Source organism: Gorilla gorilla, chromosome 22 (genome assembly GCF_029281585.2).
Source record: "Gorilla gorilla gorilla isolate KB3781 chromosome 22, NHGRI_mGorGor1-v2.1_pri, whole genome shotgun sequence".
NCBI classification, from domain to species: domain Eukaryota; kingdom Metazoa; phylum Chordata; class Mammalia; order Primates; family Hominidae; genus Gorilla; species Gorilla gorilla.
In genome coordinates, this window is record NC_073246.2 from 43,594,177 (window position 1) to 43,619,308 (window position 25,132).

The following is a 25,132-nucleotide window of genomic DNA, read 5'->3' on the forward strand; positions in this document are numbered from 1 at the left end:
AAATGTTTTTAAACTATTAGCCGGGCGTGGTGGTATGCACCTGTAGACCCAGCTAATGGAGAGGCTAAGGCAAGAGGATCACTTGAGCCCAGGGTTTTGAGGCCACAGTGAGCCATGATCATGCAACTACACTCCAGCCTGGATGACAGAGCAAGACCCCATCTCTAAAAAATAAAGGGAAAATAAAATTGTAAAAGGTTTCAATCAACAAACTTGTAGAATACCGAATACCACACCCCTATTTATTGACACCCTGATCATGTGAGCTTAGTCAAGGCCCTGAAAAGTCCTGCAGTTCATTTAACCAAGAGTATTATCCTTCAAGCCTTTTTCCAAGTGACAACAAAAAGGAACCATCTTGATGTGCTGGCAAGCATCAAGCAAGATGATCTGGAATGTCTCCCTCCGCACAAATAGTCTGTGACTGTAAAGTGGTTTGGGCCAATGGCTTCCCTGAAGGAGGCTCTGGGAAGTGGGAATCAGACCCTGTGTTTAGGTTTCTTTGCGGAGAGCCGCCTCCTCTCTCGTTCACGTGCTGACTCGGGTCTTCTCCAGCCCAGGAAACATGGAAGGAGAGAGCAGACCACATGTATGTCCACACCCTTAGAAGACAGTGGCTCCCACAAAGGGAGAGAGGCTGAGCCCCAGCCCTGTGGATGGTTGCTGCCCAGCCCTGGGAGGCTGGTGGCAGACACGCCCTGGGAGGCTGGTGGCAGCCAAGGGACCAGACCCTCTCAGCCCATGGCCCCGCCATCAAGGCTGTCACTGGTGTGTCACTTCCTCATGGGCTTAGCACTGCTCATCCATTTCTAGTTTGGCCTTCACAAGTGCCCCTTGAGGCAGTGTGGCATCATGTCCATGTGTCATGACATGTGGCAAAGCCGCTCACCACCGACCAACAGGCCTCCCAGGGGTCAGGAGCCCAGTACCAGATGGGGCAGAACCATCCTTCCCAAGGTCTGGGCCATCTCTCCTTCGAGTCCGAGCAGCGCAGGGCCCAAACCCTCGAGTCACTTCCCATTTCCACACCCTTCCAGGTGTTTAGGGAGACAGCTACAACTCAGCCCCCGGGGAAGCACTCACCAGGAACTCCAGCAGGAAAGGAGGGCGGCCAGCCAGCGTGTGGGTGCCTTCTCCTCCAGCTCCACTAGCAGCAAATCATGTTGGCCTTGTCCCTCCCTCTGCCTCACCCCCAGCCTCCTGGTGCCCAGCCCAGATGCTAAAAATAGCCCCAACCTGCATTCAGAATCCAGCACATCATACCTTCCACACGAGGCATCTGCACCATTGATAGTGGAGGCCACTGTGACTCCACCACCTCCCCCAACACAGCCTTCCACCAGCCATGGCAGAGGGAGCTTGCAAAACCAGAGGGTGGGTGCAAGAACTCACGCCCTCTCCAAACGCTTTCCAGAGGTAGGCCAGGCGGCCAATGGTTGCACCTGAGGCCCAGGAGAGGAACTGACCTCACTGGCTTTGTAAACGCCATGATATTCAAGTTCTCACGTTTCCTATTTCTGACCAAGCCAAATCAATGTCAACATACACGAAATACATCTATGAATGTGGTCTACAAAGAGATTCTTTATTTTGCAAGACAAGTCCATAGCAAGCAAATCTTTTGAGTCCTGAAAATATATTGTTTTTCAAAATTCCGAGTGACATGCAACTATTTCATAAACTGGAGCACATGATCGGGTGTACTATTACCCCTTCCTCTAGGTGGTATTTCAAAGGGTACGTATTTCCCCCACCCTTCATGAATTAACTCCTTGTTTTACTTTCCTAGGGCGGCAGTCACAAGATACCACAGACTGGGTGGCTGAAAACACAGAAATGCGTTCTTTGGCAGTTCTGGAAGCTATCATGGAATCCTGAAATCAAGGTGTGTCCCGGATGTCTCCAGGGAGAACCGTTCCAGGCCTCTCCCTGCTCCTGGTGTCAGCTGGCACTGCCAGGCGTCCCTCGGCTTGTAAGGGCGTCACTCCCGTCGCAGGCCGTCTTCTCCCTGCCCCTTTACTTCACCTTCCCTCAGTATGTGTCTATGTCTGTATCCAAATTTCTCCTTTTTGAAAGGACACCGGTCATACTGCACTAGGGTCCCTGCTAATGACCTCATTTTAATCAGTTACTCTGTAACCGTCTTATCTCCAAGCACGGTCACATTCTAGGGGACTGGGAATCAGGACCCCAACATACCTGTTTTGGGGGGACACAATTCAACCCTAACACTCCCATTTTCTAATAGAAGAGGAGAGGGGAGGGAAGGAGGGAAGGGGGAAGGGGGCGGAGACCTCGGCAGGAGGGAGGGAGAAGCCAGCCTGCCACCCTGCGCGCACCTGCTGTGTTTCTGTGCATTGTGCTTTTGTTCTGCATCCTGGGCAGGCGGAACAGGGTGCTGGCACCCAGGCTCACCCAGAGGGGAGGGGGACCTGCAGGTGGAGGGGAGCACTCAGGAGATCAGGGGAGGAGAGTGTGGGCCAGGTGACCTGCCAGGCGAGAGAAAATCGGGGAATCCGCACAGCATTTTCAGACAGCCTGACAGCAGCCGCTCGCTCCCCTCTGAGCCCCAGCCCCCAGCAAGCGGGCCTCTGGCCCCAGGTCTGGGAGCAGCGTGGAAGTAGACCTTGGCTCTCCCTCCCTGGCAGCACCCCACCTCCCTTTGTCTCTCCAGCCAGAGGTGGGCCTGTGGGGATGCTAATCTCAGAGCCACCTCTCCATCTAAGGTTGCTAGAAATTCAGCAAACAAAAGATATAGAAAACAAAAAAATTTAAAAAAAATAATATGGCCAGTTAAATGTGAGTTTCAATTTCCAATAAATAAATGTTGCCTGGGATATACTTATATCAAAAACTTATGTGTCACTTACCTAGCATTCGCATTTCACTGGGCCTCCTAAATTCTGTGTGGTAACCGACTGCCACCGGACATGCTGTTTACTTCTCTATCGTCACGCAGCCAGTTGCCACATTCAACATAACACTGCAAATATTGCCGGTGGATCCTGACTTCCTCGTGGACCCTACTGTGTCGGGAAAAACAAACAAACGAACCCTGGAAGGAAACACCATGAGTTGTTAGTAGTGCCTGTCTCTGAATGATGGGCTTACAGGTGGTTTTCAATTTTTTGTCTTTAATTATTTTTTTTTTTTTTTTTAGACTGAGTCTCACTCTGTTGCCCAGGCTGGAATGCAGTGACATGATCTTAGCTCACTGCAACCTCTGCCACCCGGGTTCAAGCGATTCCCCTGCCTCAGCCTCCCAAGCGACTGGGATTACAGACGTTCGCCATCATGCCCAGCTAATTTTTGTGTTTTTGGTAGAGATGGTGTTTTGCCATGTTGGCCAGGCTGGTCTTGAACTCCTGACCTCAGGAGATCTGCCTGCTTTGGGCACCCAAAGTGCTGGGATTATAGGCGTAAGCCACAGCACCTGGCTTGTCTTTAATTTTTTGTTTATACTTTTCTATACCTTCTAATTGTTTTCAACCAACACGTATATCCCAGAAAATGTTTTAATGATTAAAATAAAACAATTGCCCTCTCCTCCTTGGAGCCCCGTCACGAGAGCAGCTTATGCAGATGTGGGAAGAAGACTTTGTACCTGGGTCCTGGGCCACGTGAATAATTAACCCTGTCTAGGGAGCCTTGGAGGTCTGATGAGGCCAGGGCTGGAAGGAAAGCAGCAGAGCACACCAGGATCCAGGCTTGTGGGTACCAGCGTCCCTGGAAATGGTCCCCAATGGGGGAGGAACCAGTAGCCATCACCTCCAACCCCCAGCCACCGCCCCCCGCCATGTGAGTGAGGTGGCATCTGGTTTTCCACACACACCTCCCCATGTCGCTGGACACAGGCAAGGCCACCCAACCCCCAAGCCAGAGTCACCCGGACAGACGGATACTAGGCACCTTAGCACTTCCATGGCCAGAGGCCTCCTGAGGTGGGAACCGGGTCCTAGCCCATCCCAGGCCATCCCCTCCAGGACTTTCCTGGGGGAGCGGGGAGACCAGACTTAGAGGAAGGCTCCATGCCCCAGGTCCAGACAGGGGTGAGGGGGAAGAGGGGTGAGCACCTGTGTTAGGCACTTTGCACTCTCCAGGTCAGGTGACTGCCTCCAGCTGAGACTCCTGGCCTCCCTCCAGCGTGGAATGAGCAGCCGGTCCTGTCCCGTCCACCCCTCCGGTGCTGCGGAACAGAACGGGAATGGCAAGTCCCCATGTGCTGTCTCCCAGCCCTTCTACAGCACCGGTGGCACAAATGCTGGGGACAGTGCCGGCCCCACTCACAGGAGAGCTGCTGGGCTGGCTCCGAGGCTCCTCCGTCCATGGCTGCTGGGCTGGCTCGGAGGCTGCCTCCGTCCATGGCCCCTGCAGCAGACAGTCTGTGTCACGCCTCCATCTGTGGTCTTTGCAGTGGACAGTCTGTGTGACGCCTCCATGACGACTCCGTCCATGGTTTTTGCAGTGGACAGTCTGTGTCATGCCTCCATCCATGTCTTCCAGCAGCACCACCTCACTCTGCTTTACACAATCACTCCACCTCCCTGTAATGCCCAACCTTGTTTTTCCTTTATTCACCTAGCCTTGTCTCTCCCTTAGCTGAGAGAACCAGACAAACTCCATCTTGGCTCTTTCATTGGCAGCCCCTTCCTCAAGGACTTAACTTGTGCAAGCTGACTCCCAGCAGATCCAAGAATGCAATTAACTGATAAGATACTGTGGTGAGCTGTATCCGCAGTTCCCAGGAATTCGTCTGATTGATAACGCCCAAAGCCCCGCATCTATCACCTTGTAGTAGTCTTAAAGCCCCTGCACCTGGAACTGTTTACTTTCCTGTAACCATTTATCCTTTCAACTTTTTGACTACTTAACTTCTGTAAAATTGTTCTAGCTAGACCCCCCCTCCCCTTCCTAAACCAAGATGTAAAAGTTAATCAAGCCCCTTCCTTGGGGCCGAGAGTATTTTGAGCGTTAGCCGTCTCTCGGTTGCCAGCTAATAAAGGACTCTTAATTCATCTCAAAGTGTGGCGTTTTTCTAACTCGCTCAGGTACAACAACCCCACACGCCCTGCCCCCGCTTTGTATGCACACAGCACACACCTGTGCACATACAAACATTCGCTTTCACACATGTACACACTCACTGAGGTGAACAGGCACACTCAGGCACACACACACTCACATTTGGTACATGCAGCTCCTGAGGGGCAAGGCTGACCTCCTTCTCAGGAACAGACACAAGACTGAGGGCTGGGTCACTTAGACACTTTGCCCCTCGGGCCCCACGGATTGATTTAGGGGTGAACTGTGAATTCCTGGGAGATTCCTTCCAGCCACGCATTCCTGCTGATGGGAAACAAAGCAGTCTTTGAGGGATGCTGGACGAGGCAGGAGTTTGTGATAAAGAGCTGTGAGAGGAGAAGCCCCTTTGCCACCTGCCCTCCTTTCTGCATTGGATGTTGTCCTCAATGGACGTGATGCCTGGAGTCCCTGCAGCCATCTTGCCTCCATGGGGCAAGCCAGGAAGACCTCACCGACTTAAGGGCTTCCCTCCAGCCTTTCCAAAGCCTTGCTCTGGTCTCAGAGAGTTAGGAATTCTGTCACTTAAGGCCCAGAGCATCCTGCTGCTCCCTTCACTCCAGAACCAGAGCCACACGGCTAACAGGCAAAGGGTCAGGAACATAGCCCATGTTTTCTGCTCTCTGCACTTGGTCATTCTGCATAGAATTTGGCTCCAAGGCCTGGCCTGACACCTTCGCACCAAGGTGCCGTAAGTGAAACCTTTACTCCTGAGACTTCCTCACCTCTGCGTTCCCACGGATCCACAATCTTCTATTTGTAAAATGATTCCCGGTTGTCACAGAGACCAGGGCACCGCAGTGGAGCTGGAATGTTAGGTGGGGTTCAAGGTTCAGTCCTGGGGGTAGGGAGTGGGGCAGGCGGCTTCACTGGGCCCTTTATCTGCCTGATTCTCATCTTTCTTACACAAGAGTCTACTCATTATTCCTTCCCTAAGGGCCAGGACACAGGCCTGCCTGGGGTTACAGTCCCTGTCTTTACAAGTCCTCTCCTTCTGGCTCTTGGGTGTGCCTGAGCTCAAAGGAGCCTCCAAGCAAACTTGGCAGGGGGTGTGCCCCAGGGCAGAGGTGGGGCCCTGGCTCAGCACCCCCAGAACTCACAAGGTGGGGGCGGGGGATCCTGCACCTGACCTTCACCTTCGTGTGGATCAGATCAGAGCAGAAGTTCTATTTCTGGAACTGTCAGACCTGCTGACCTCCAGTCAATGGCAGAGGCAGGAAGGCAGGCAGAAATACAAGATGCAGCTCTTGTTACACCTCCTGCACAGACCAACCTAGTCTTGGCTCCACACAGCCACTCACTCTTTCACTCAACACGTGTTTCCGAGCATCTTCTATGTGCCTTTTCTCTATCATCAGGTGGGGGCCCCTGCGGTGGGCGGAATAACGGCCACTGCAAAGATGCCAAATCTTATCCCCAGAGCTTCCGCAGAGGTCCTGCAGATGTGATTCAAGTCTTCCAGCAACACCACCTCACTCTGCTTTGCACAATCACTCCACCTCCCCACATGTTGCGGAGATTCTCCTGGGTCAGTCGGGGGGTCCAGTGTCATCCTAGGGTCCTTATGAGAGGGAGGAAGGGAGGCGGAGGAGGAGATGCAAGGATGAAGCGAAGGTTGGAGTGATGTGGTCTGCTGCGGGGACCCTGAGGCGTGCAGGCGGCCTCTGGAAGCTGAAAAGACAGGAAGGCAGCTTCTCCCCTGAGCCTCCAGAAGAACCCGGCCCTGCTGACACTGGCCCAGGAGCCCCTTCCCCCATCAGGGCCTGGAGAGGGAAGAAATGACTGTTCACAGATTTCACCCCGCAAGACCCATTTCAGCATTCTGATTTTGAGAACCATAAGATGGTGTGTGTTGTTTAAGCCTCCAAGTCTGTGGATATTCATTACAGCAGCCTTGGGAAACTGACACCACCTCCCCCTAATCCTCCCTCCCGCCCCCACCTACACCTGAACCCTCCCCTTGCTCTTCTCTGCCGATTCACAGGGATTCACACTCTTCCTACTTGCAGCTGCGACACGGGAAACATCCTCCACCAGGTCTTCTCTCACAGTGTGGCCTCTGCGCGCAGATTATCCACCTGTAGACCTGGATGGGACCCTCGAGGCTCCCTACTCTGACCATCTGGTTTTATAACTGAGGAACCAGAAGCCGAAGCAGGTAACTTGGTGCAGCCTAAAGGCCTCCATCCCTCCAAGTGCCCACAACTTAGGTGCCCACGACCACAACACTGGCCTACCACAAAGACCCAGCCCAGAGGAACAAGGTGCCACTGTATGTCTGAAAAGGGGGCCCTCGGCCTCACTAGGGAGCACCTTCCTCCATCAGGGTCTCGACGGTGAAGAGCAGGCTGTTTCCATCTTCAGGATAGAAGCCACCTGCTCATAGGAAGAGGGTCCAGAGGCTCATCTGGAATCCCTCCTCACTCACTGGACGGAGGACCTGACCCTGTTCCCATCATTGGTTCTGAATCCATCAGCCCAGCAAGACAGGTCTCTCCAGCAAGTTCTGTAAAATACAACCATAGCCGGGCCTGGAGTCAGCCCCCGACAAACGGTTCATCATGGAGTCAAAGCTTCCTTCACATTGGGAAGAGCCCGATGATGCCGCCTTGGTGCCACCCGTGCAGGCCGTGTCCCGCTTCTGTCATGGGCTGGAGAGAAAAGAGTGACATGGACCTGTTCATGAAAGGCTCTTCCCGCAACACCAAGGCTGGGGCCTGCAGGGCCGCCATGAAGAAAGGTGGCTCCTGCTTGGCAGAGAGAAAAGGGGAGGGAGGGCAGGTGAGTCACCAGCATTGGGCCCCTCAGCCCAGGCTGCCAAGGCAGCCCGGTGGAACCTGTCCCCATACAACATGTTTTTAGTTTGAATGGTTTTACAATGTTGGAGCTGTAACTTTACAAATTTGCTTTGCCTTCATAACTCTGTAAGAGCTATAAGCAAACGTAGCTTTAATCAGCATTTACAGCGTGCAGGAGCATCTTTCCTTTAATTCTGCAGGATTTGTGCCCTGTGGATGCCATAACAAAGTATCACAAACCCACAAGTCAGGAAGGAAGGTGTGGGCAGGGTGGGTTCCTCCTGCAGGCTCTGGGGACACGTCTGTTCTGTGCCCGCCTCCAGCTTCTGACGGTCGCGCCAATGCTTGGCCTCCCGTGACTATGGAAGCCTCTCTGTAGTCTCCACTTCCATCCTCCCAGCGCTCTCCTCCCCTGTGTCTGTCCCTCCTGCCTTCTGTCTGGCTAATCTCATGAGGACACCATTCATTGGGTTTAGGGCTCACTCTGAATCCAAGATGAGCTCATCTCGAGATTCTTCTTCTTTTTTTTTCTTTTTTTTGAGAAGGAGTCTGGCTCTGTCACCCAGGCTGGAGTACAGTAACACAATCTCAGCTCACTGCAACCTCCGCCTCCCGGATTCAAGAGATTCTCCTGCCTCAGCCTCCCGAGAAGCTGGGATTACAGGTGTCCACCACAACGTCCCGCTAATTTTTGTATTTTTAGTAGAGACAAGGTTTCTCCATCTTAGCCAGTCTGGTCTTGAACTCCTGACCTCAAGTGATCTGCCCGCCTCAGCCTCCTAAAGCACTAGGATTACAGGTAAGAGCCACTATGCCTGGCTGGGATTCTTAATTATCTCTGCAAAGACCCTATTTCCAAATAGGTCACCTTCACAGGTACCAGAGGGTAGGGCTTAGACACATCTTTTGAGGGACCACTACTCAATCTACTACACTAAATTTGAGTAATTATGATCAAGACCAACCCCTCATTTTGCAGAAGAGAACAAGGCCTGAGAAGGGAGCCAGCTGGCCCCAGCCTCATGGCACTGCCACCACACGCAGGCCAGCGCTCAGCCACAGTGGCTCCCCCAAACTTGGACCATGAGGCACCTGCTGGCACCCCTCGCCTGGCCTGTTCCAAAGCACTATCTGAGGCTGGCTGTTTGCTTTGCTTTTGTAACTCTAGAAGAGCTACAAGCAAACATAGCTTTAATCAGCATTTACAGTGTGCAGGAGCATCTTTCCTTTAACTCTGCAGAAGGATTCGTGCCCTGTGGATGCCGTAACAAACTATCACAAACCCACAAGTCAGGAATCAAGGTGTGGGCAGGGTGGGTTCCTCCTGGAGGCTCTGAAGGCACGTCTCTTCTGTGCCCCTCTGCAGCTTCTGGTGGTCACTTCCAATCCATCAGGAAGCCATGGGACAGAGGGGCAAGAACCTCAGCATCAGAGACCAGGGTCTCTACCCTGGCTCTGCCCCCTTGGGTGTCATTCAGCCTCTTTGCCGCAGGGTCTCCAAAGTCTCTGCCTGCAAAATGTGCACAGAATATCTCCTGTGTGTGGCCATAACCACAGTTCACAGAGATAATGTCCTTTGCCCTGCATGAGATTAACTCTCAGAAAATAGCAGTTAACATTTCATCCAGAAGGCAAGTGTGGTGGCTCACGCCTGTAATCCCAGCACTTCGGGAGGCCGAGGTGGGCGGATCACTTGAAGTCAGGAGTTTGAGACCAGCCTGGCCAACATGGTGAAACCCCATCTCTATTAAAAATAAAAATAAAAATAAATTAGCCAGGCACGGTGGCATGTGCCTGTAATCCCAGCTACTCAGGAGGCTGAGGCAAGAGAATTGCTTGAACCTGGGAGGCAGAGGTTGCAGCGAGCCGAGATCACACCACTGCACTCCAGCCTGGGCAACAGAGCCAAACTCTGTCTCAAAAAAACAAACAAAACAAACAAAAAAAAAAAACCATTTCATCCAGGCCCATAAGTCCTCAGGGTGACCCTCCCTGTGAGGACAAGGTCAAGAACATCAGAATCTGGAGGCTGCAGGCTGCCCACTTGCAGACCTGGAAGCAGAGCAGGAGCACAGGCTCCCAGGGACACTCGGAGGGGATCCTGGAGGGAGTCTTTCTGCAGGATGGGGGTGAGGGGGCTCCTCAAAGCCTCCCTACTTTGACGGATGGCATCTGTCGAGGGAGCTGCTACATCCACAGCCAAACAGCAGGGAACAGGACAGTGTGGGGGCTACGTTTCAGCAGCAATGATTTTTTTTATTTTTTGGTAACAGCTTTATTGAGATATAATTCATCCACCATAGTCATCACGTGAAGTGTCCAATTCAATGGCTTTTACAATATTCAGTAGTGCAACTATCAACATGGTCAATTTTACTACATTTTTATCACCTCAAAAGAAAGCCCATAGACTTCAGCTAGCACCCCACAGTTCCTCCATGTCCCACCAGCCTCCGGCAACCATCAGTCTTCTTTCAGTCTCTATGGATCTGCCTATCCGGATCATTTTCTATACACGGAATCACATCATCGGTGATCTTTGTGTCTGGCTTCTGTCACTGAGCACAGTGTTTTCAAGGTTCATCTACATTGTAGTGTGTCAGTGCTTTGTTCCTGGCTGAGTAATACTCCACTGTATGGATGGGCCACATTTATGTATCCCTCCCTCAGTTGATGGACACTTAGGTTATTTCCACCTTTTGGCTATTAGGAATAGGAATGCTATGAACATTCACATGCAAGTCTTTGTGTGGACATATGCTTTCATTTCTCTTGGGTATAAACCCAGGAATGGAATGGCTGGGTCGTGTGGCAATTCTATGCTTAACTTAGTTGAGAGACAGGCACTGCAATCATTTTACATTTTCATGGATAGCATCCAAGGGCTCCAATTTCTCCACATCTTCTCCAGCTCTTGCTATTGTCTGACTTTTTGATTATAGACATCGCAGTGGGTGTGAGAGGGCATCTCATTGTGGTTTTGATTTGCATTTCCCTAACAACTAAGAATGGTGAGCATCTTTTAATGAGCTTGTTGGCCGAGAAAGCCGCAATGATTTTGAACACAGTCAGGTAAACTTGGAGGCAACAGGGTGTTGGGGTAATGGCTGAAACCCTGGAGGCAGGAGGCCTGGCTTTCCGTGTTTGTTCCAGCACTTAGCTGGTAGGTGATCTGAGTCAATAATGACTTTCTGAGCTTCCTGGTGAGGAAAGCCAGAAAAATAACACTAAACCCCCGGAGTGTCAAGGTGAACTTTTCCCCTTACTCATAATGTAGGTCTAGTACCTCGTACCAAAAAGTTGCTTCCTAAATAGCTGTTGCTGTTTATTGTGAAGCAAATGAGGTTTAGGAGCGCTGGCAGTGACGAGGCTTATGTCCCAGTTTTCAGCAACTGCTCAGGTTGCTTCAGAAAGATCCCAAATCACAGACACCTGTACTCACTTTCTGTTGCTGCATAACAAGTTACCCCAAATATTGCCGCATAACAAGTTACCCCAAATATTGCCGCCTGCAACGCCCATTGATTGGCTCACAGTTCTGCAGCCCAGCAGGGCTGGATTCTCCACTCAGGGTTCTTTGAGGGTAGAATTTGGATGTCGGCCCAGCTGCATTGTTGTTGAGAGGCTCTGCAGAGAGTCCATGACACAGTTTGGGCCTGTGTCCTCACCCAAATCTCATCTCAAACTGTAATCCCCATAATATCCATGTGTGGAGGGAGGGACCTGGTGAGAGGCGACTGGATCATGGGGTCGGTTCCCCCATGCTATTCTTGTGATAGTGAGTTCTCACAAGATCTGGGGGTTGTATAAGTGTTTGACAGTTTCTCCTTCACACACTCCTCTCTCTCCTGCCGCCTTTTGCTTTCCCTTCACCTTCCTCCATGATTGTAAGTTTCCTAAGGCCTCCCCAGCTATGTGGAACTGAGAGTCAATTAAACCTCTTTTTTTTTTTTCGAGACAGAGTCTCGCTCTGTTGCCCAAGCTGGAGTATAATGGTGCAATCTCAGCTCACTGCAACTTCCGCCTCCTGGTTTCAAGCAATTCTCCTGTCTCAGCCTCCCTAGTAGCTGGGACTACAGGCGGGCGCCATCATGCCCAGCTGATTTTTGTATTTTTAGTAGAGATGGGGTTTCACCATGTTGGCCAGGCTTGTCTCAAACTCATGACCTCAGGATCCACCTGCCTCAGCCTCCCAAAGTGCTGGGATTACAGGCATGAGCCACCACACCCAGCCCCTGTCCTGTCTTATTGAAGTCCCTTGCCAGAGCTACTGGCCCTCACCCTGCCCCAGTGCTGTCCCTTGTCCCTCACCCTTCTTCCCTCCTCCTTTTCCTCCTCAACATTCCCAATTCTCTACCACCATTTGTTACATCTATCTGCCCGGAACCTGCTGTGAAGAAAAAGACCTTTCTCTTGTTGGGAGGTGCCCTCTGTTGGAAATCTCTTGGGCGCTAGGGAAGAGGTGTCTGGGGACACACCCTCCCTGGTTGCCTATGCAGATACACAGGGAAGTACAACCTCAAGGTAAAGTGCCTTCTCCTATGGGGTTTAAGGCAAGGACATCACACCTGGACGGTGAGGCCAGGAGGCTTCCTGGAGAAAGGCAGCAGCCGGGCAGAGGAGGGCAGGGCTTCAGGCCAGGCAGGATGCCCCACGAGGAGGGGTTCAGTGTGCAAGTCGGGCCATGGAAGACGTGGGGGCTGGGACGGGGGTCAAGGAGGGGGATCAGAGATGGGGCTGGAGCCAGGGTTGCTGCAGGGAGAGGAGCTGAGAGAGGCCGGACGGAGGGAGGCCTGGAGACCTCGAGCCTCTTAGAGCCCTCCCCAGGGAGAAGGAAAGCAGGGGTCAGGGCTCAGATTCAAGGGAGACTTGGGGCAGAACCCAGTGCTTGGCTGGATATGGGGAGGGTGTGAAGAGAAGGAAGGCTGCCCCAGACTCAGGGGGACACCAGGGACTCCCAGAGGGACACGGAGAGCAGATCCCATGGCGTGGGTTGAAGGACAGATGGTGTGTCCTACACATGCTGCCTGTTGCTTTGACACCCCCCCCCCCCACTTTCCCCCCACACACACACACACTCCCACTCCCGGCATCCAAGGGGCAGGCCTGGCCTGGAGGAAGGATGGATGGACGCACAGCTCTGGAACGGCACGGTGTGGGGAGCCGGGGGAAAAAGAAGAGGAGCTGAAGTAGCAGGCACGGAACCAGCAGCTCGCTGAGATTTTAGGAAAGAGAAAAACAACCCCACCCCACCCCAGCTGCTCTAATAGGGTGAATTCACATTAAGACCCCAAAGTCCATAAGATAGGATCTGCCCTCAGCTTAACTGCAGGCACGGAGGCTCTGAGCCTGGGCTCTGGGTCTGACCGCCCAGGTAGGAACCTGGCCTCCGCCTTGAAGCCTCTGCTCTGAGGAAGGTGTGCAGCCTCCCCGACCCTCAGCCTCCTCATCGGAGTGCAGGGGTGAGAATTCCCACATCTGGGCCTTGCTTCGTAGGAAAGGGTGAAGAGGCAGGTTCGAAGTCTGAGGACCAGGCTCAGCTGAAAGCCTTGCTCAAGAGGCTCGGTAGGATGAGCGTGAGAAGGCTCACGGCTCCACACCCTGAGCATACTCGCTGCCCCGTGTGGACTTCTCAGTGCTGCAGGCAGGTTGGGGTCTGTATTAGTCCGTTTTCACACTGCTGATAAAGACGTACCCAAGACCGGGTCATTTATAAAGAAAATGAGGTTTGGCTGGACGCAGCGGCTCATGCCTGTAAAACTTTCAGAGGTCAAGGCAGGAAGATCATGTGAGGTCAGGAGTTTGAGACTAGCCTGGCCAACATGGGGAAACCCTGTCTCTACTAAAAATAATAATAATAAAAAATTAGCTAAGCATGGTGGTGGATGCCTGTAATCCCAGCTACTCTGGAGGTTGAGGCAGGAGAATCGCTTGAGCCCAGGAGGTGGAGGTTGCAGTGAGTTGAGATTGTGCCACTGCACTCCAGCCTTGGCAACGGATCAAGAGTCCATCTCAAAAAAAAAAAAAAGAAAAAGAAAAGAAAAAGAAGTTTAATGGACTCACAGTTCTCCACGGCTGGGAAGGCCTCACAATCATGGCAGAACGCGAAAGGCACTTCTTACATGGTGGCCGCAAGAGAGAGAATGAGAGCCAAGCGAAAGGGGTTTCCCCTTATCAAACCATCAGATCTCGTGAGACTTATTCACTACCACGAGAACAGTATGGGGGAAACCGCCCCCGTGATTCAATTATCTCCCACCAGGTCCCTCCCACAACACATGGGAATTATGGGAGCTACAATTCAATATGAGATTTGGGTGGGAACACAGCCAGACCCTATCAGGAGCCTTACGGGAAAGAGATGGCTGATGCCTGCCCTGCTAGGTACCTTCTCCCCCAGTGTTTCCTCCACCTTCATGAGGATCCCCATCCTTCCCTCGCCTTGTGGGACAGTCCTGGCTGACTAATCACATTAATAGGAAAACGCTGAGTTCTCTCAGGGTAGTAAACAGACATCTTTGACCAATGGCTAACAGGACTTGAGCTGGTCCTGCCAGCCAGATGTGTGCCACACTGTCTACCCAAAAACTCGCCAATCCTCCCAGCACTCTTCTGCAGCCAGCACTGTCCTCACTCCATCCTGTGGAAAAGACTGAGGCTGGGAGAGGCTTGGCACTGCCAGGTTCCTGAGCCTGGCCACTGTGGAGTGGTTTTGACCAGGTCCAAATCCGTGCCCTTGTCCCTGGCCCAACTCCGTGCCCTTGTCCCTGGCCCCTCGCTCCTGGCCCAGCACTCACAGTGGAGCCTGCAGCCCCTGCATGCAGGTCTGGGTCTTCTGGGATTCTGTGACCCTCATAGCACTCCCCTAAGTCCCTGGCCAGTGGTGCACCAACACGCAACAGGAGACTTGCCACTGTGAGGAGCATCCCTCCTCGTTCCCCTCCCGCTGTGTGCAGCTTTGCAGGTGACAGAGCACGCTGTCTCTGGCAGGCAGGGAAGGAAACTCTCTGCTAGTGGGGTACAGTTCAACCTGGGGAATATACTTATTGAGGGAAAATCCAAATTCCAGAGAATTTAAAAATAAATTTTATTATTTTCTAATAACCAAGCATTACTAGGGAAATGCGATATAAGTAGAGATGCCAGATAAAATACAAGGCCCCCAGCTATATTTGAATTTCAGCTAATTATATTAAAAAAAAAATTTAAAGGCTGAGCGTGATGGCTCATGTCTATAATCCCAGCACTTTGGGAGGCCAAGGTGGGAGGATCACTTGAGTCCAGGAGTTTGAGACCATCCTGGGCAACATAGTGAGACCTGTCTCTAGAAAAAAAAAAAAAAATATATATATATATATATATATATATGTGTGTGTGTGTGTGTGTGTGTGTGTATATATATATATAATTCCAGCTAAAACAAATAACTTTTAATATAAGCATTCATAAATAATAATGTATAAGTATTCACAGATTATTCATAAACTTTTAATAGTATCAGTATGTCCCATGCAATATTTGAAATATACCTATGCTAAAATATAATGAATATATTTAGTAAAAATTTAAATAAAATGTTAGTAAAATTGAACAGTTAAACATTGAATTAAATATATAATGAACTACTTTTTAGTATAAGTACGTCTCATGCCATAAGTGGGACATACACTAACAATGATTTGTTGTGTATGTGAAATTCACAGGTAACTGGGTGTCCTGGAGTCATTTTCGTCCTGTACTTTTATTTGGTGAATCTGGCAGGCAGCTTTCCCCGCCTGATGAAACTTGGGAGCTGCTGCCGCCCTCTACCACAAGGTTGGCCGTGTCTTCCCCTGCCGCTCGCAGCTACACACAGGGTGCACGCGGCAAAGCAGCGGCCAGACGCCCTCTGAGCGTGATGGCGGGCAGGTGCCCCCACCAGAGAGCCCCAAGCCTGAGCACTATTCCTGTCCCTTCTAACTCTGCTGGGAGCCCCATCTTGCCTCCGGCGTCAGCCCCACCCCCCTCAGCTCAGCCTCAGCACCCCTGCAGCGGGGGAATCACAGCCGACTCCTTGAGGTCCCTCCCGGCAATGGTGCCCACCGCCCACTCTGCAGGGGACAGAGTGGAAGCCCCAAGAGGGACGAGAGGCCACAAGCTCTGGGGTTGGGGGTGAGGTCAGCCTGTGCTGGTCTGAGCCAGTCCGACTCAGGACGGCCGGAGCCTGTGGTCGGGAGGCGTGCGGGGCTGTGCCCAGAGCAGCGGGTCCGTCTCTTTGGAGCACTTCCCTTCTGCGCGCGTCCAGCACCCCGAAATTGATTCACAGCCGGTCTGAGTCTGTTTTCTAACCAAGCGCCTTGCTCATGATGAACGCTGGTGTCCTTTAGAAGGGACCCAAAGTTTAAAGTTGCCTTTGTCAGTTCCCTAAGAACCCACATAAAACTGGCACGTCCAGGGCCTCTCCTGCCTCCCCGGCACGAAGCAGGCAGGCTGCGGAGCAGCAAGGCCAGCCTGGCCTCCCCAGGGAAAGCTCTGCCTCCAGCCTGGTCGAGGCCCGCCCCTCCTTAGCAGAGGCAACCCTAACAGACTCCCTTTCCCAGGAGCTGACGGGCGAGTGCCTTAGAGCCCTGTTCTCAGAGCCAGGCAGGCCGCTGCGGAGGCTGTAGGGACCAAACAAAGTCAGGTCTGTGAAATGCTCGGCGCGGGGCCCGCAGGGAGTCCGGGTTCTCTACGTGTCCTCCCTCTGGCTTTCCTCATCCCTTCCCTTCCTTCCTCCTCCCTCTCTCCTTCTTCCTCCTCCTCCTCTTTCTTCTTCCCCTTCTTCTTCCTCCCTCTCCTCCTCCCCCCCCCCCTTCTTCTTTCTCCTTCCTCGACACCACAACACAAAGCAGAATGAAATTCGTGCCATAGAGAAGTCCCGGCAAAATGCTGCTAGACCTGAAGAAATGGGGACTGCTTCCGCCTGGATGGCAGGGCTGGGGACAATTATTGGAGGAGAGAGCAGGTGGCCTGCAGGGCTGGTGAAGGGTAAGAGGGACTTGTAAGAGCAGAGGTGGACCATGGCAGCCAGGGTGCACCCTCCCCTGCCGGGGCGTCATGGAACCTGAAGGTCAGCTGGAGGATGTGACACTTCAGGACGGTGTTGTGGGTCCCAAGAAATGCTCTGGAGCAGAGGCCGATGGCAGGATGAGGCCGGCAGCAAGGACAAAGTGCAGGAGTAGAAGAGGTTAGAAGGTGGCGAGGCTGGGCTAAGTGGGCCAGGGGAGGAGCCATGGGAGATTCCAGGGTTCCCAGCAAGGGGGCAGGGCAGGCGGGGGCCTGGCACCTCCAGGAGAGGCAGGAGAGGACCGGCAGGTCTGGGGAAATGGGCGCTGACGTGGATTGACGGAGAGTCCTGTGTGCTGAGCACTGCGGAGGCATGACTCGCCCCTGATCCCCAAGGGGCAGACCGGGACTCAGGCCCAGATCTCACTGACACTGAGGCTTGCACCTCTGGCCACCAGCCTGCTGTCCCTGCACTGGGAGAAGTGGAGCCCCAGGCCCCTCACCTGGTACCCACGGGCTGTTCAGACCTGGCTCCCACTGCTACTGTCTCCCCTAGCGGGGATGCACACAAGGCTGGACTCTCGGCCTTTCCTGGGGCCTGAGCTAGTCCATGTCCTAGGAAGAGATGACCGTGGCCTCCATTTTAACAAACACAGACTAGACCAGTTGTCCCCTGGCTGTCATGTCCTAACCCTCCCAGTGGGTGGTGGGACAGCACGACCCCTGGCCCTGAGCTGTAAGGGGAGGGGAGGCCCGCAGGGAGGTCGCCCGTTGGGGAGGCCGCCACCACCCCAGGGAGGCCTGTTCAAGTAGGTCGCAGTGATGATTTCCGGTGGCAGGTCGCAACAGGCTGCGCTGGCTGTGAGAAATGAAGGAAAAATGTGCCCGGATAAGTAGAAGCGGTTCCTGGTGGCTTGGCAACCTCAGAGGCTGCCCGGCTGTCTGGTTAACCCCTTCCCTCCCGAAGTGTGGCCCAGAACACACATGGGACTTCCAGGTCACCCTGCACCCCTGGGAAGCCAGGCACACTTGGTCCCCCTGAGTTCACTCCATGCAGAGTGGAAACGATGTTGCCTGTCCCCCAGTAGTGGAGGCCAATAGGAGCTGGGATGGCGTGCACAGCCCTCAGCTCAGCACAGACAGGAAGAGCACGGGCAGGCTCCGTGGGGGCTCACAGCTCCCCAGGCACAGTGAGGGTGGAGGGGACCTTCAGGAGGGGTCAGACTATGGCCAAAACATCACCCGGCAGACCCCACAGAGCCCACTGTGGCCCCTCCTTCCTGAGCCGGCCCTGCTGCTCCACCCCGGCGGCTGGAGCTGCTCATTACCACCGCCTCCACAGTGCCCTCCAGGAAAACCCACAGGGCCTCGCCCCACAGAGTGCTTCTGTGCCCGGGACCTCCCCGGCCCCTTTAGGAGTCTTTCTGATCTGCCGTTTTAGAAGCGCTCCCAGGAAGGTGTGGTCTTCAGGGCGCCCCCCTGAGCCACCCCTTCCCACAAACACATTTCCTGGGAGATGAGGTTTGGGCCACGCAGGGAATTCTGACCAGGGAGACTTGGCTGAGTGTTCCCACCCAGTGCCTGTCTCCCAGCCAGACCCAGCCAGACGCTCTCATCAGCACCTCCTTCCCGTACTGGGGCCCCAGGGAGAAAGCTCTAAGCTACTGCCCAGCTGGCTCCAAAAGGGGTCCAGAAATCACTTTGAGGGTGACCCTGGGGCTGCTCCCTGCATCCCCACATCCCCCCCCATTTCCGATGAGCAGCACCTGCCCTGGGCACTCCCCAGCGTGCCCTCCTTTTCGGCAGATGGGGCTTCCTGCTGATTCTTCCTGCAGGACAGTCAGGTGTGTGAGGGCGGGCCCTCCAGCCTGGGCACCTCCTCATGCGGCTCCCTTGGTGAGCCGCCATCACACAGAAGGCGGGTAGAGGGAAGAAGGCAGTGGACTTGGTGGTCCTGACCCTTGTAAACCTGAGGACAGGAAGTGAGCAGCGCTGTGCTGAGCTGGTGCCTCTGGGAGATGCTGGGCTCCCTGGGGCCTTGACTGTCCTGTTGGTGGCCAACTCCCTTGGCGTGTGGTCCTGTGCAGTACACGTCTATCAAACAACTGCAGACATGAATGAATGAATGAATGAATGCTTTAGCATGACTTCATACCACATAGGTAAGTTTCAGGATGTTAGCACAGCTAAAAAGTAATAGGGCAAATTACAAAACAAAAAAAGAAAGCTAAAAAAAAACAAAACTCTCATGAGCACGCCTGGCCTCGTAGCAACCCACCAATGGGACTGGAAGAGTCACGTGAACACACACCCATTTGCTGGCTTTAGCTCATGTCCTGGCTGTATAGGACTTGTTCTGTTTCGCAGCCATATTGCTGTTTAATTTATTCAGGGAGAATTCACATAGCATAAAACTGAGCACTCTAAAGTGAGCAATCCCTGGCATTTAGTGCATTCACAATGTCATACAACCAGCCTCACCCTCTAGCTCCAAAACATCCCTTCTCACCCGAGTAAAACCCTGGCCCCATGAAACAGTGTCTCCCCAGCCCTTGCAGCCACCAGTCTGTCTCTGTGGATTCACTTGTTCTGATATAAAATGGGTGGTACCATATGTGGCCTCTCCACCTGCCATCTTTCACTCAGCACCGTGTTTGAAGGGTGTATCCACATGGTAGCCCGTATCAGAACTTCATTCCTTTTTATGGCTGAATAATATCCCATTGTATGGGTAGACCACATTTTGTGAGTCCATTGATCTGTGGATGGGCATGGGGGCTATTTCCTCTTTCGGTCCTGTGAATAGTGCTGCTATGCAAATACACAGGTGTACATGTAGTCATTGGAGTCCCAATTCTTTGTACCATCAACAGTTTTTCATCGTTTATAAAACATTAGATCTGTAGAATGTCTACCTCAACCTCCCTCCGTTTCCAGGCATGACTTGACCAAGGGCACAGAGGGTCAGGAATGGCAGGGGCAGGCCTTGGACCAGGTCTTCTGACCACATCCTCCACTGCCACGAGGATGAAGGTCCCCGTGGAAGGAAACGGAGGGTGTGACCCACTCGCCTTAGCAGGTTGGGCAACACCCACCAGGCCAGGCCGCAGGCAGCGCTGTTGAAGGCGGGGCCCCATCGCCTCCCACCACCCACTAAGGTCACAGGAGGCAGCCAGGCTTGCCCACACATGGGGGCAGCTAGAGGAAACCTGGTTAGGGCTTCAGAGAGGGGTCAAGGTTGAAGCCATCTGAGGGGTCAGAGGCAGGAGGCAAAGGGGCCTCTGCTTCCTTCAGCGGCGAATCCAGAGTCTGGGTGCATGGAGGCGAGCAAGAGGAACAGGCTCGTTAGGGAAGCCCCACCCAGTTACTCAGCACCTGGTAAACATCGATTATTCCCACTCCGGGCTAAAGGAAAGAGAAGGAAAATTCCCTGGTAATGCCACCTCCCTAAGCAGCCACCATGAGCCTTTGAGGGTTTGTGTGCATGGAAAGAGAAATCTGGTGTGGATGATTGTACGTCAGTGGATCAGCTCTAAATCAATGGAGCGGGTTTTATGGTATCCCCTTGGTTTCACATCAACTAGGAGGTCACTTATGCACCTGGGGCATCACCTTTTCTCCTCCATGAAAGCTGTGAAATTCTCAACACCTAGTCCAGCAGCTGGCATGTAGGGGGTATAGAAAAAATGCTTGTTGTAGGAACTAATGCTGAAACCCAAAGCGGCTCTCGTAGAAAGTAAAAGCAGATGCCCTTGATGCCTGTCATTCTAGGATCCCTCGGAGAGAAGGCACGCCCACCACTTCCCCACACCTCCCCCAACCCCTGGCTCACTCATGTTCTGAGCCCTTTTGGACTCTCCTGCCGGCAAAAACAAGTTTAGGCAGCATTTTCGCCTCTGTCCTGTTAATATCTCAGTGGATATCTTAACTACAGAATAGACATAACCTCATTATAACAAATTAACTCAACTCAGCAACTAGAAGGGACAGTTCCCATTTAAAGGTAACTAATGCTGAATATACCACAAAGACATAGAAGATGGATATATGAACAGGAAGTTGAGATTTGACGGACAAAATTAAAAGGAGTTCTAGATTGAAAATCACTTTCCTTAGAATGTTGACAGCATTGTTCTCTTGCCTTCAAGCTTCCGTTTTTATTGTCTGTGTCTTACCAAATCAGTAAATGCACACAGTGCAAAAAGTGAAAAACTCAGGGCAAGAAAACACAACGCATGAAGCCCTGCTCTCCCACCTGCTCATCCCCTAAATCCAGGTCTCACACTGCAGGCAGTCACACTCCAATCTTGCAGCACTTTCTTCCAGTATTCTCCCCATCACATGCTTACACTGATGTTTGTTTGAATTTTTGTTTAAGATTTTATGTATTTATTCCCAACTAGGGAAGATGAAGATTTAGGGCTTTCATAACAGCCCCAGCCACACCCACAGCCACCCTATAGCATTATGTCATCATTTACAATGAAATCAAAATCCACTGTTTGTACATCATTATGATTCAATGTGATTCCACCCAACCCAGGCCTGCTCATTTGGCTGGATGTTGAGTTCTAGCTTGGAGGAGGCATTCTTTGCTGCCAGTTGCATGGACTAAACATGAAAACATTCCTAACGTACAGCTAGAAGTGTTGGATAAAATGTGAGACTCCTTTTAAATAACTAGCTAAGCATACAAGAAGAAAGGAGACAAAATCTCCAGGGGCCAAAAGAAGGCGGAAATAAAGCCTGAATAGTGAACATCGGCTGGGCTTAGATTGACTTGGGGATTGCACTAATATTGGTACCCAGGGACCTTGAGTTGAACACTCCAGAGACAGAAGATAAGCTCAGGGGCCCAAGTGAGGCAGGATGTTATAAGCAAAATCCTTGAAGGGCCACCCTGAGAGGAAATATTCACCCACCAGCAGAGGAAGATGACCTGAAAGCATATCTATCTCAGCCCATGCCAGGAGCAAAAAAAAAAAAAAAAAAAAAAAAAAGGAGAGAAGAGAGGAGAAGGAGAGGAGAGAAGGGAATGCCCCTTACGAGCTTGTAATGATGGGCCTGTCTTATTCAGGTTTTGGATTTGAATTTATATTCCCTGCATAGTCCAGGACCCACAGAGCCGCAGAATTAGCACAAAAATTATCACAGGCTGGCAAGACAACTGAGAGTCTTGCAAACACAAAATCTCTCAGTAAAGACAGCTTCAGCTCAAGCACAAAAGATTCTCACAGATAGAGTCCTACTGAAAATGAACTCACAATCCAAAATTATAAATCCACCAGCAGACCCAACAAGCAGAGGAATTGGATCCCTAAGAACCCTAGGTAATAGGATTATCAGATGATGGCTTTTAACAGGTATGTTTAAAATGATTACAGATATAAAACAAGGAAATGAGCACAAGATGCTACCAAGAAAACAAGGCAGATTCAGAAAGAATGGAGTAGAACATTGGGAAATGGAAAGTATAGTGAGTGAAATAAAAATCTCAGTGGGTATCTTAACTATAGAATAGATATAGCCTCATTATAACAAAGTTAGCTCAACTCAGCAACTAGAAGGGGCAGTTCCCATTTAAAGGTAACTTATGCAGAATATAGCACAACAGATAGAAAAATGGAAATATGAACAGGAAGTTGAGATTTGAAGGACAAAATTGAAAGTTCTAAATTGAAAATCACTTTCCTTAAAATGTTGACAGCATTGTTCTCTTGCCTTCAAGCTTCCCTTTTTGTTGTCTAGAAGTCTGACGCACCTGATATCTGATTTAGCATCTTCTTGCACTCCACCTGAAAGCATTTAGGATCACCTCTCCAGCTCCATCCTAGAGTCACCTCCCCATCCCTGTCCTGGCATCACCACCCCATCCCCAACCTGGCATCCTTCCATGCTGGGCTTGCAATGGCTGTTCTCCTAGCCATCACTCTAAGCACTTGCTGAGCCCTTTTTATGTGAGATTCCTGTACTTTAGTCTGGAAACATTTTCTTCTTTTTCTTTTTTTGAAACTCCTATTATTGGGATGATGGGCCTCCTGGAATAATTCTCTAATTTTCTTTCCTTTCCTCTCCTGTGTTCCACTTCTTTGTCTATTTGTTCTTCTTTGATAAATTATTTTCTTTGATTTCTTAGACTTATTTTCTACTTTTGAGAGTTTTATTTTTCTCATCACATTAAAAAAATTTCATTTCTGTTCTCTAAATATTTACACACACACACACACACACACACACACACACACACACACACACACTCCTGAGCTGGTGTTCATTAAAATGTATGTTCTCTCTGAGACATTATAGATTTTGAAAAAGTCTTCTTCTGATCCATACTTTGTTTTCTCTGCTTTTTTAATCTGCTTGTTGGATCGGTTAGGATGGTCGTGTCTTTGTCTTTCATGTTAGGGCTTTCTTTGTTCTAGTGGGCTCTCTGTTCGTTTTTCAGATGTGAGTTAGCAACAGATATTTGGAAGCTCTGTGTGTGGGGGAGAGCTTATCACTGGGTGACTGTCACTGCAGCATGATGGAGGGAACCTCTAAATGTCAGGTCTGCAGATCTTTTCCTGCTTGGAGGTGCTGAGAGAAGGGAGAGAGCCTGGAGGGGTGGAGGTGGGGTGCAGGTCACGTCTTAAGTACATAGAGTCTACCCAATTTCCTCCTGCTGAGTTGCTTCCCCCAGCCCCACTCTGGATATGCCGGGAGTCGTGGGGTTCAGGCACATCTGGTTCCAACTTGTCCTGTCTGCTGATGGAGTGGAGAGTGGGAGGCCATCTGGGTGTCTACTTGCTCCTGGTGAGGACGCTCAGGTAGTCCTCTTCTGTCCCACTTTTCTCTCTGTCCTTCAGAGTCTGGTGCCTCCACCCCTAAAGATTGACATTATTGTTGGTAGATTGAATGGACATAACATTATTCTGTCTAATGAGTATACATTTTCTAAATGCTTGTTTAGCTCATTGTGGTCTAGGAACAAATGGTTTTCAGAGCCACACGGCCCACAGACAAACTCACCACCTCCCGATGTGGTCTCCACCAGGCCAGTGGCTGGCCTATAAGTGACAACATCCAGCCACAGCCTCATTAGGGCACCAGGTGGGTTTGTCAGGTCGCACACCTTGGCTGATCGGCAAATGAAGGGAAACGCCAGCACATCTCCGTCCACCATTATCGTGAGAGGGCACTTTCCAGCTCTTCTTTGGGGACACATCCCTCCGCACCCTCCCTCCCTTCCTCCTCCTCCATGCACCCCTTCCCGTTCACCCTGAAGAGACCAGCTGGGCTGGCTCCTCAGCAGACCCCTCCTCAGGAGGTCTGGTCTGGCTTCACTGAGCCCACAAAGGTGATGGGTTTGGCTGTGTGCCAGCACGCGGCCATGCCCTCCCCTGGTCTCCAGCATCATCCCACTTATAAAGAGTCATTCCTTGAAGGCAAAGATGGGGTCCCACATCACCTAGTGTCCTTCCCCGCACCAGCCAAGGTCACCCTCGAAGAGCAAGTTCTTCCCCACAGCCACCAGGAAAGATGGAAAGGAAAAGGAGAGGCTCTGCCTGAGTTCCACAGCCCAGGAGGAGGCCACCCTGTCCTTTCTCCTGGAGCAAGGGCAGCCTCCCCACCGGCCCCACCTGCAGAGCTGCCAGGTGACACCTCCCTGAGTCTAGTTTTTCCAGTAGCACCACTGGGACCAGGAAGTGATGTAAGAAGGAAGGAAGACACCTCAGGGAGGCTAGCTTCCTCTGGGTTGCCTCAGAGGGGCTGAGGTTGCTGAAACCTCCAGGCTCCATTCCAAGGGGTGAGGTCCACCCAAACATGACAATGTAAAGGGAGGTCCTCCCCTACCCTCAAGTCCCACTCTCTGGGGCCAGCCCTGCTCATGCTTTGGGGAGCACCTTTCTGAAGAGCTCCACACAGCTGTACATTGATACTGTCGAGTTTACATCATGTTGTGCAGAGAAATGAGAAGTTGAGAATTCATCCTGCCCCACTGGCTTCCTCACCTTCTCTTGCATTTTCTTCTTAATCTAGCATCCAATGCACTTTTTTTTTAATTTAAGCTTCCTTTCTTTGTGTGCTAACATTTTACATGTAGATCCTAGCACATTTCTTTAGGCAAGGAAACAGACCCTTTGTTGAGCACCTTCATCGTGGCCACTGCAGTTGCCTGGGAGGCTCCGGAAGGTTTTTTGACTCCTGAAGCCAGCTGAGGCAGCCACCTGAGCAAGGGGGTTGTTCAT

At 51.7% G+C, this 25,132-nt stretch overlaps 1 protein-coding gene and 1 long non-coding RNA gene across 2 annotated transcripts; one reads left to right on the forward strand and one right to left on the reverse strand.

Annotated features, from left to right (window-relative positions):
• Positions 1 to 1,635: 1,635 nt before the first annotated feature.
• On the reverse strand, positions 1,636 to 4,722 carry LOC101135071 (putative uncharacterized protein encoded by LINC00479). The gene is made up of 5 exons (XM_063702625.1): positions 4,288 to 4,722; positions 4,074 to 4,186; positions 3,605 to 3,726; positions 2,871 to 3,055; positions 1,636 to 2,489 (listed from the first exon to the last, which is right to left on the reverse strand). Exons 1-4 carry the CDS (start codon positions 4,361 to 4,363, stop codon positions 2,938 to 2,940), a joined length of 429 nt encoding a protein of 142 aa, XP_063558695.1. The 5' UTR covers positions 4,364 to 4,722; the 3' UTR covers positions 1,636 to 2,489; positions 2,871 to 2,937.
• A 1,776-nt stretch (positions 4,723 to 6,498) lies between these two features.
• On the forward strand, positions 6,499 to 7,645 carry LOC109024464 (uncharacterized). The gene is made up of 3 exons (XR_002003966.4): positions 6,499 to 6,607; positions 7,064 to 7,237; positions 7,406 to 7,645. It is a non-coding gene; the product is annotated as an uncharacterized lncRNA (long non-coding RNA).
• The last annotated feature ends 17,487 nt before the right edge of the window (positions 7,646 to 25,132 follow it).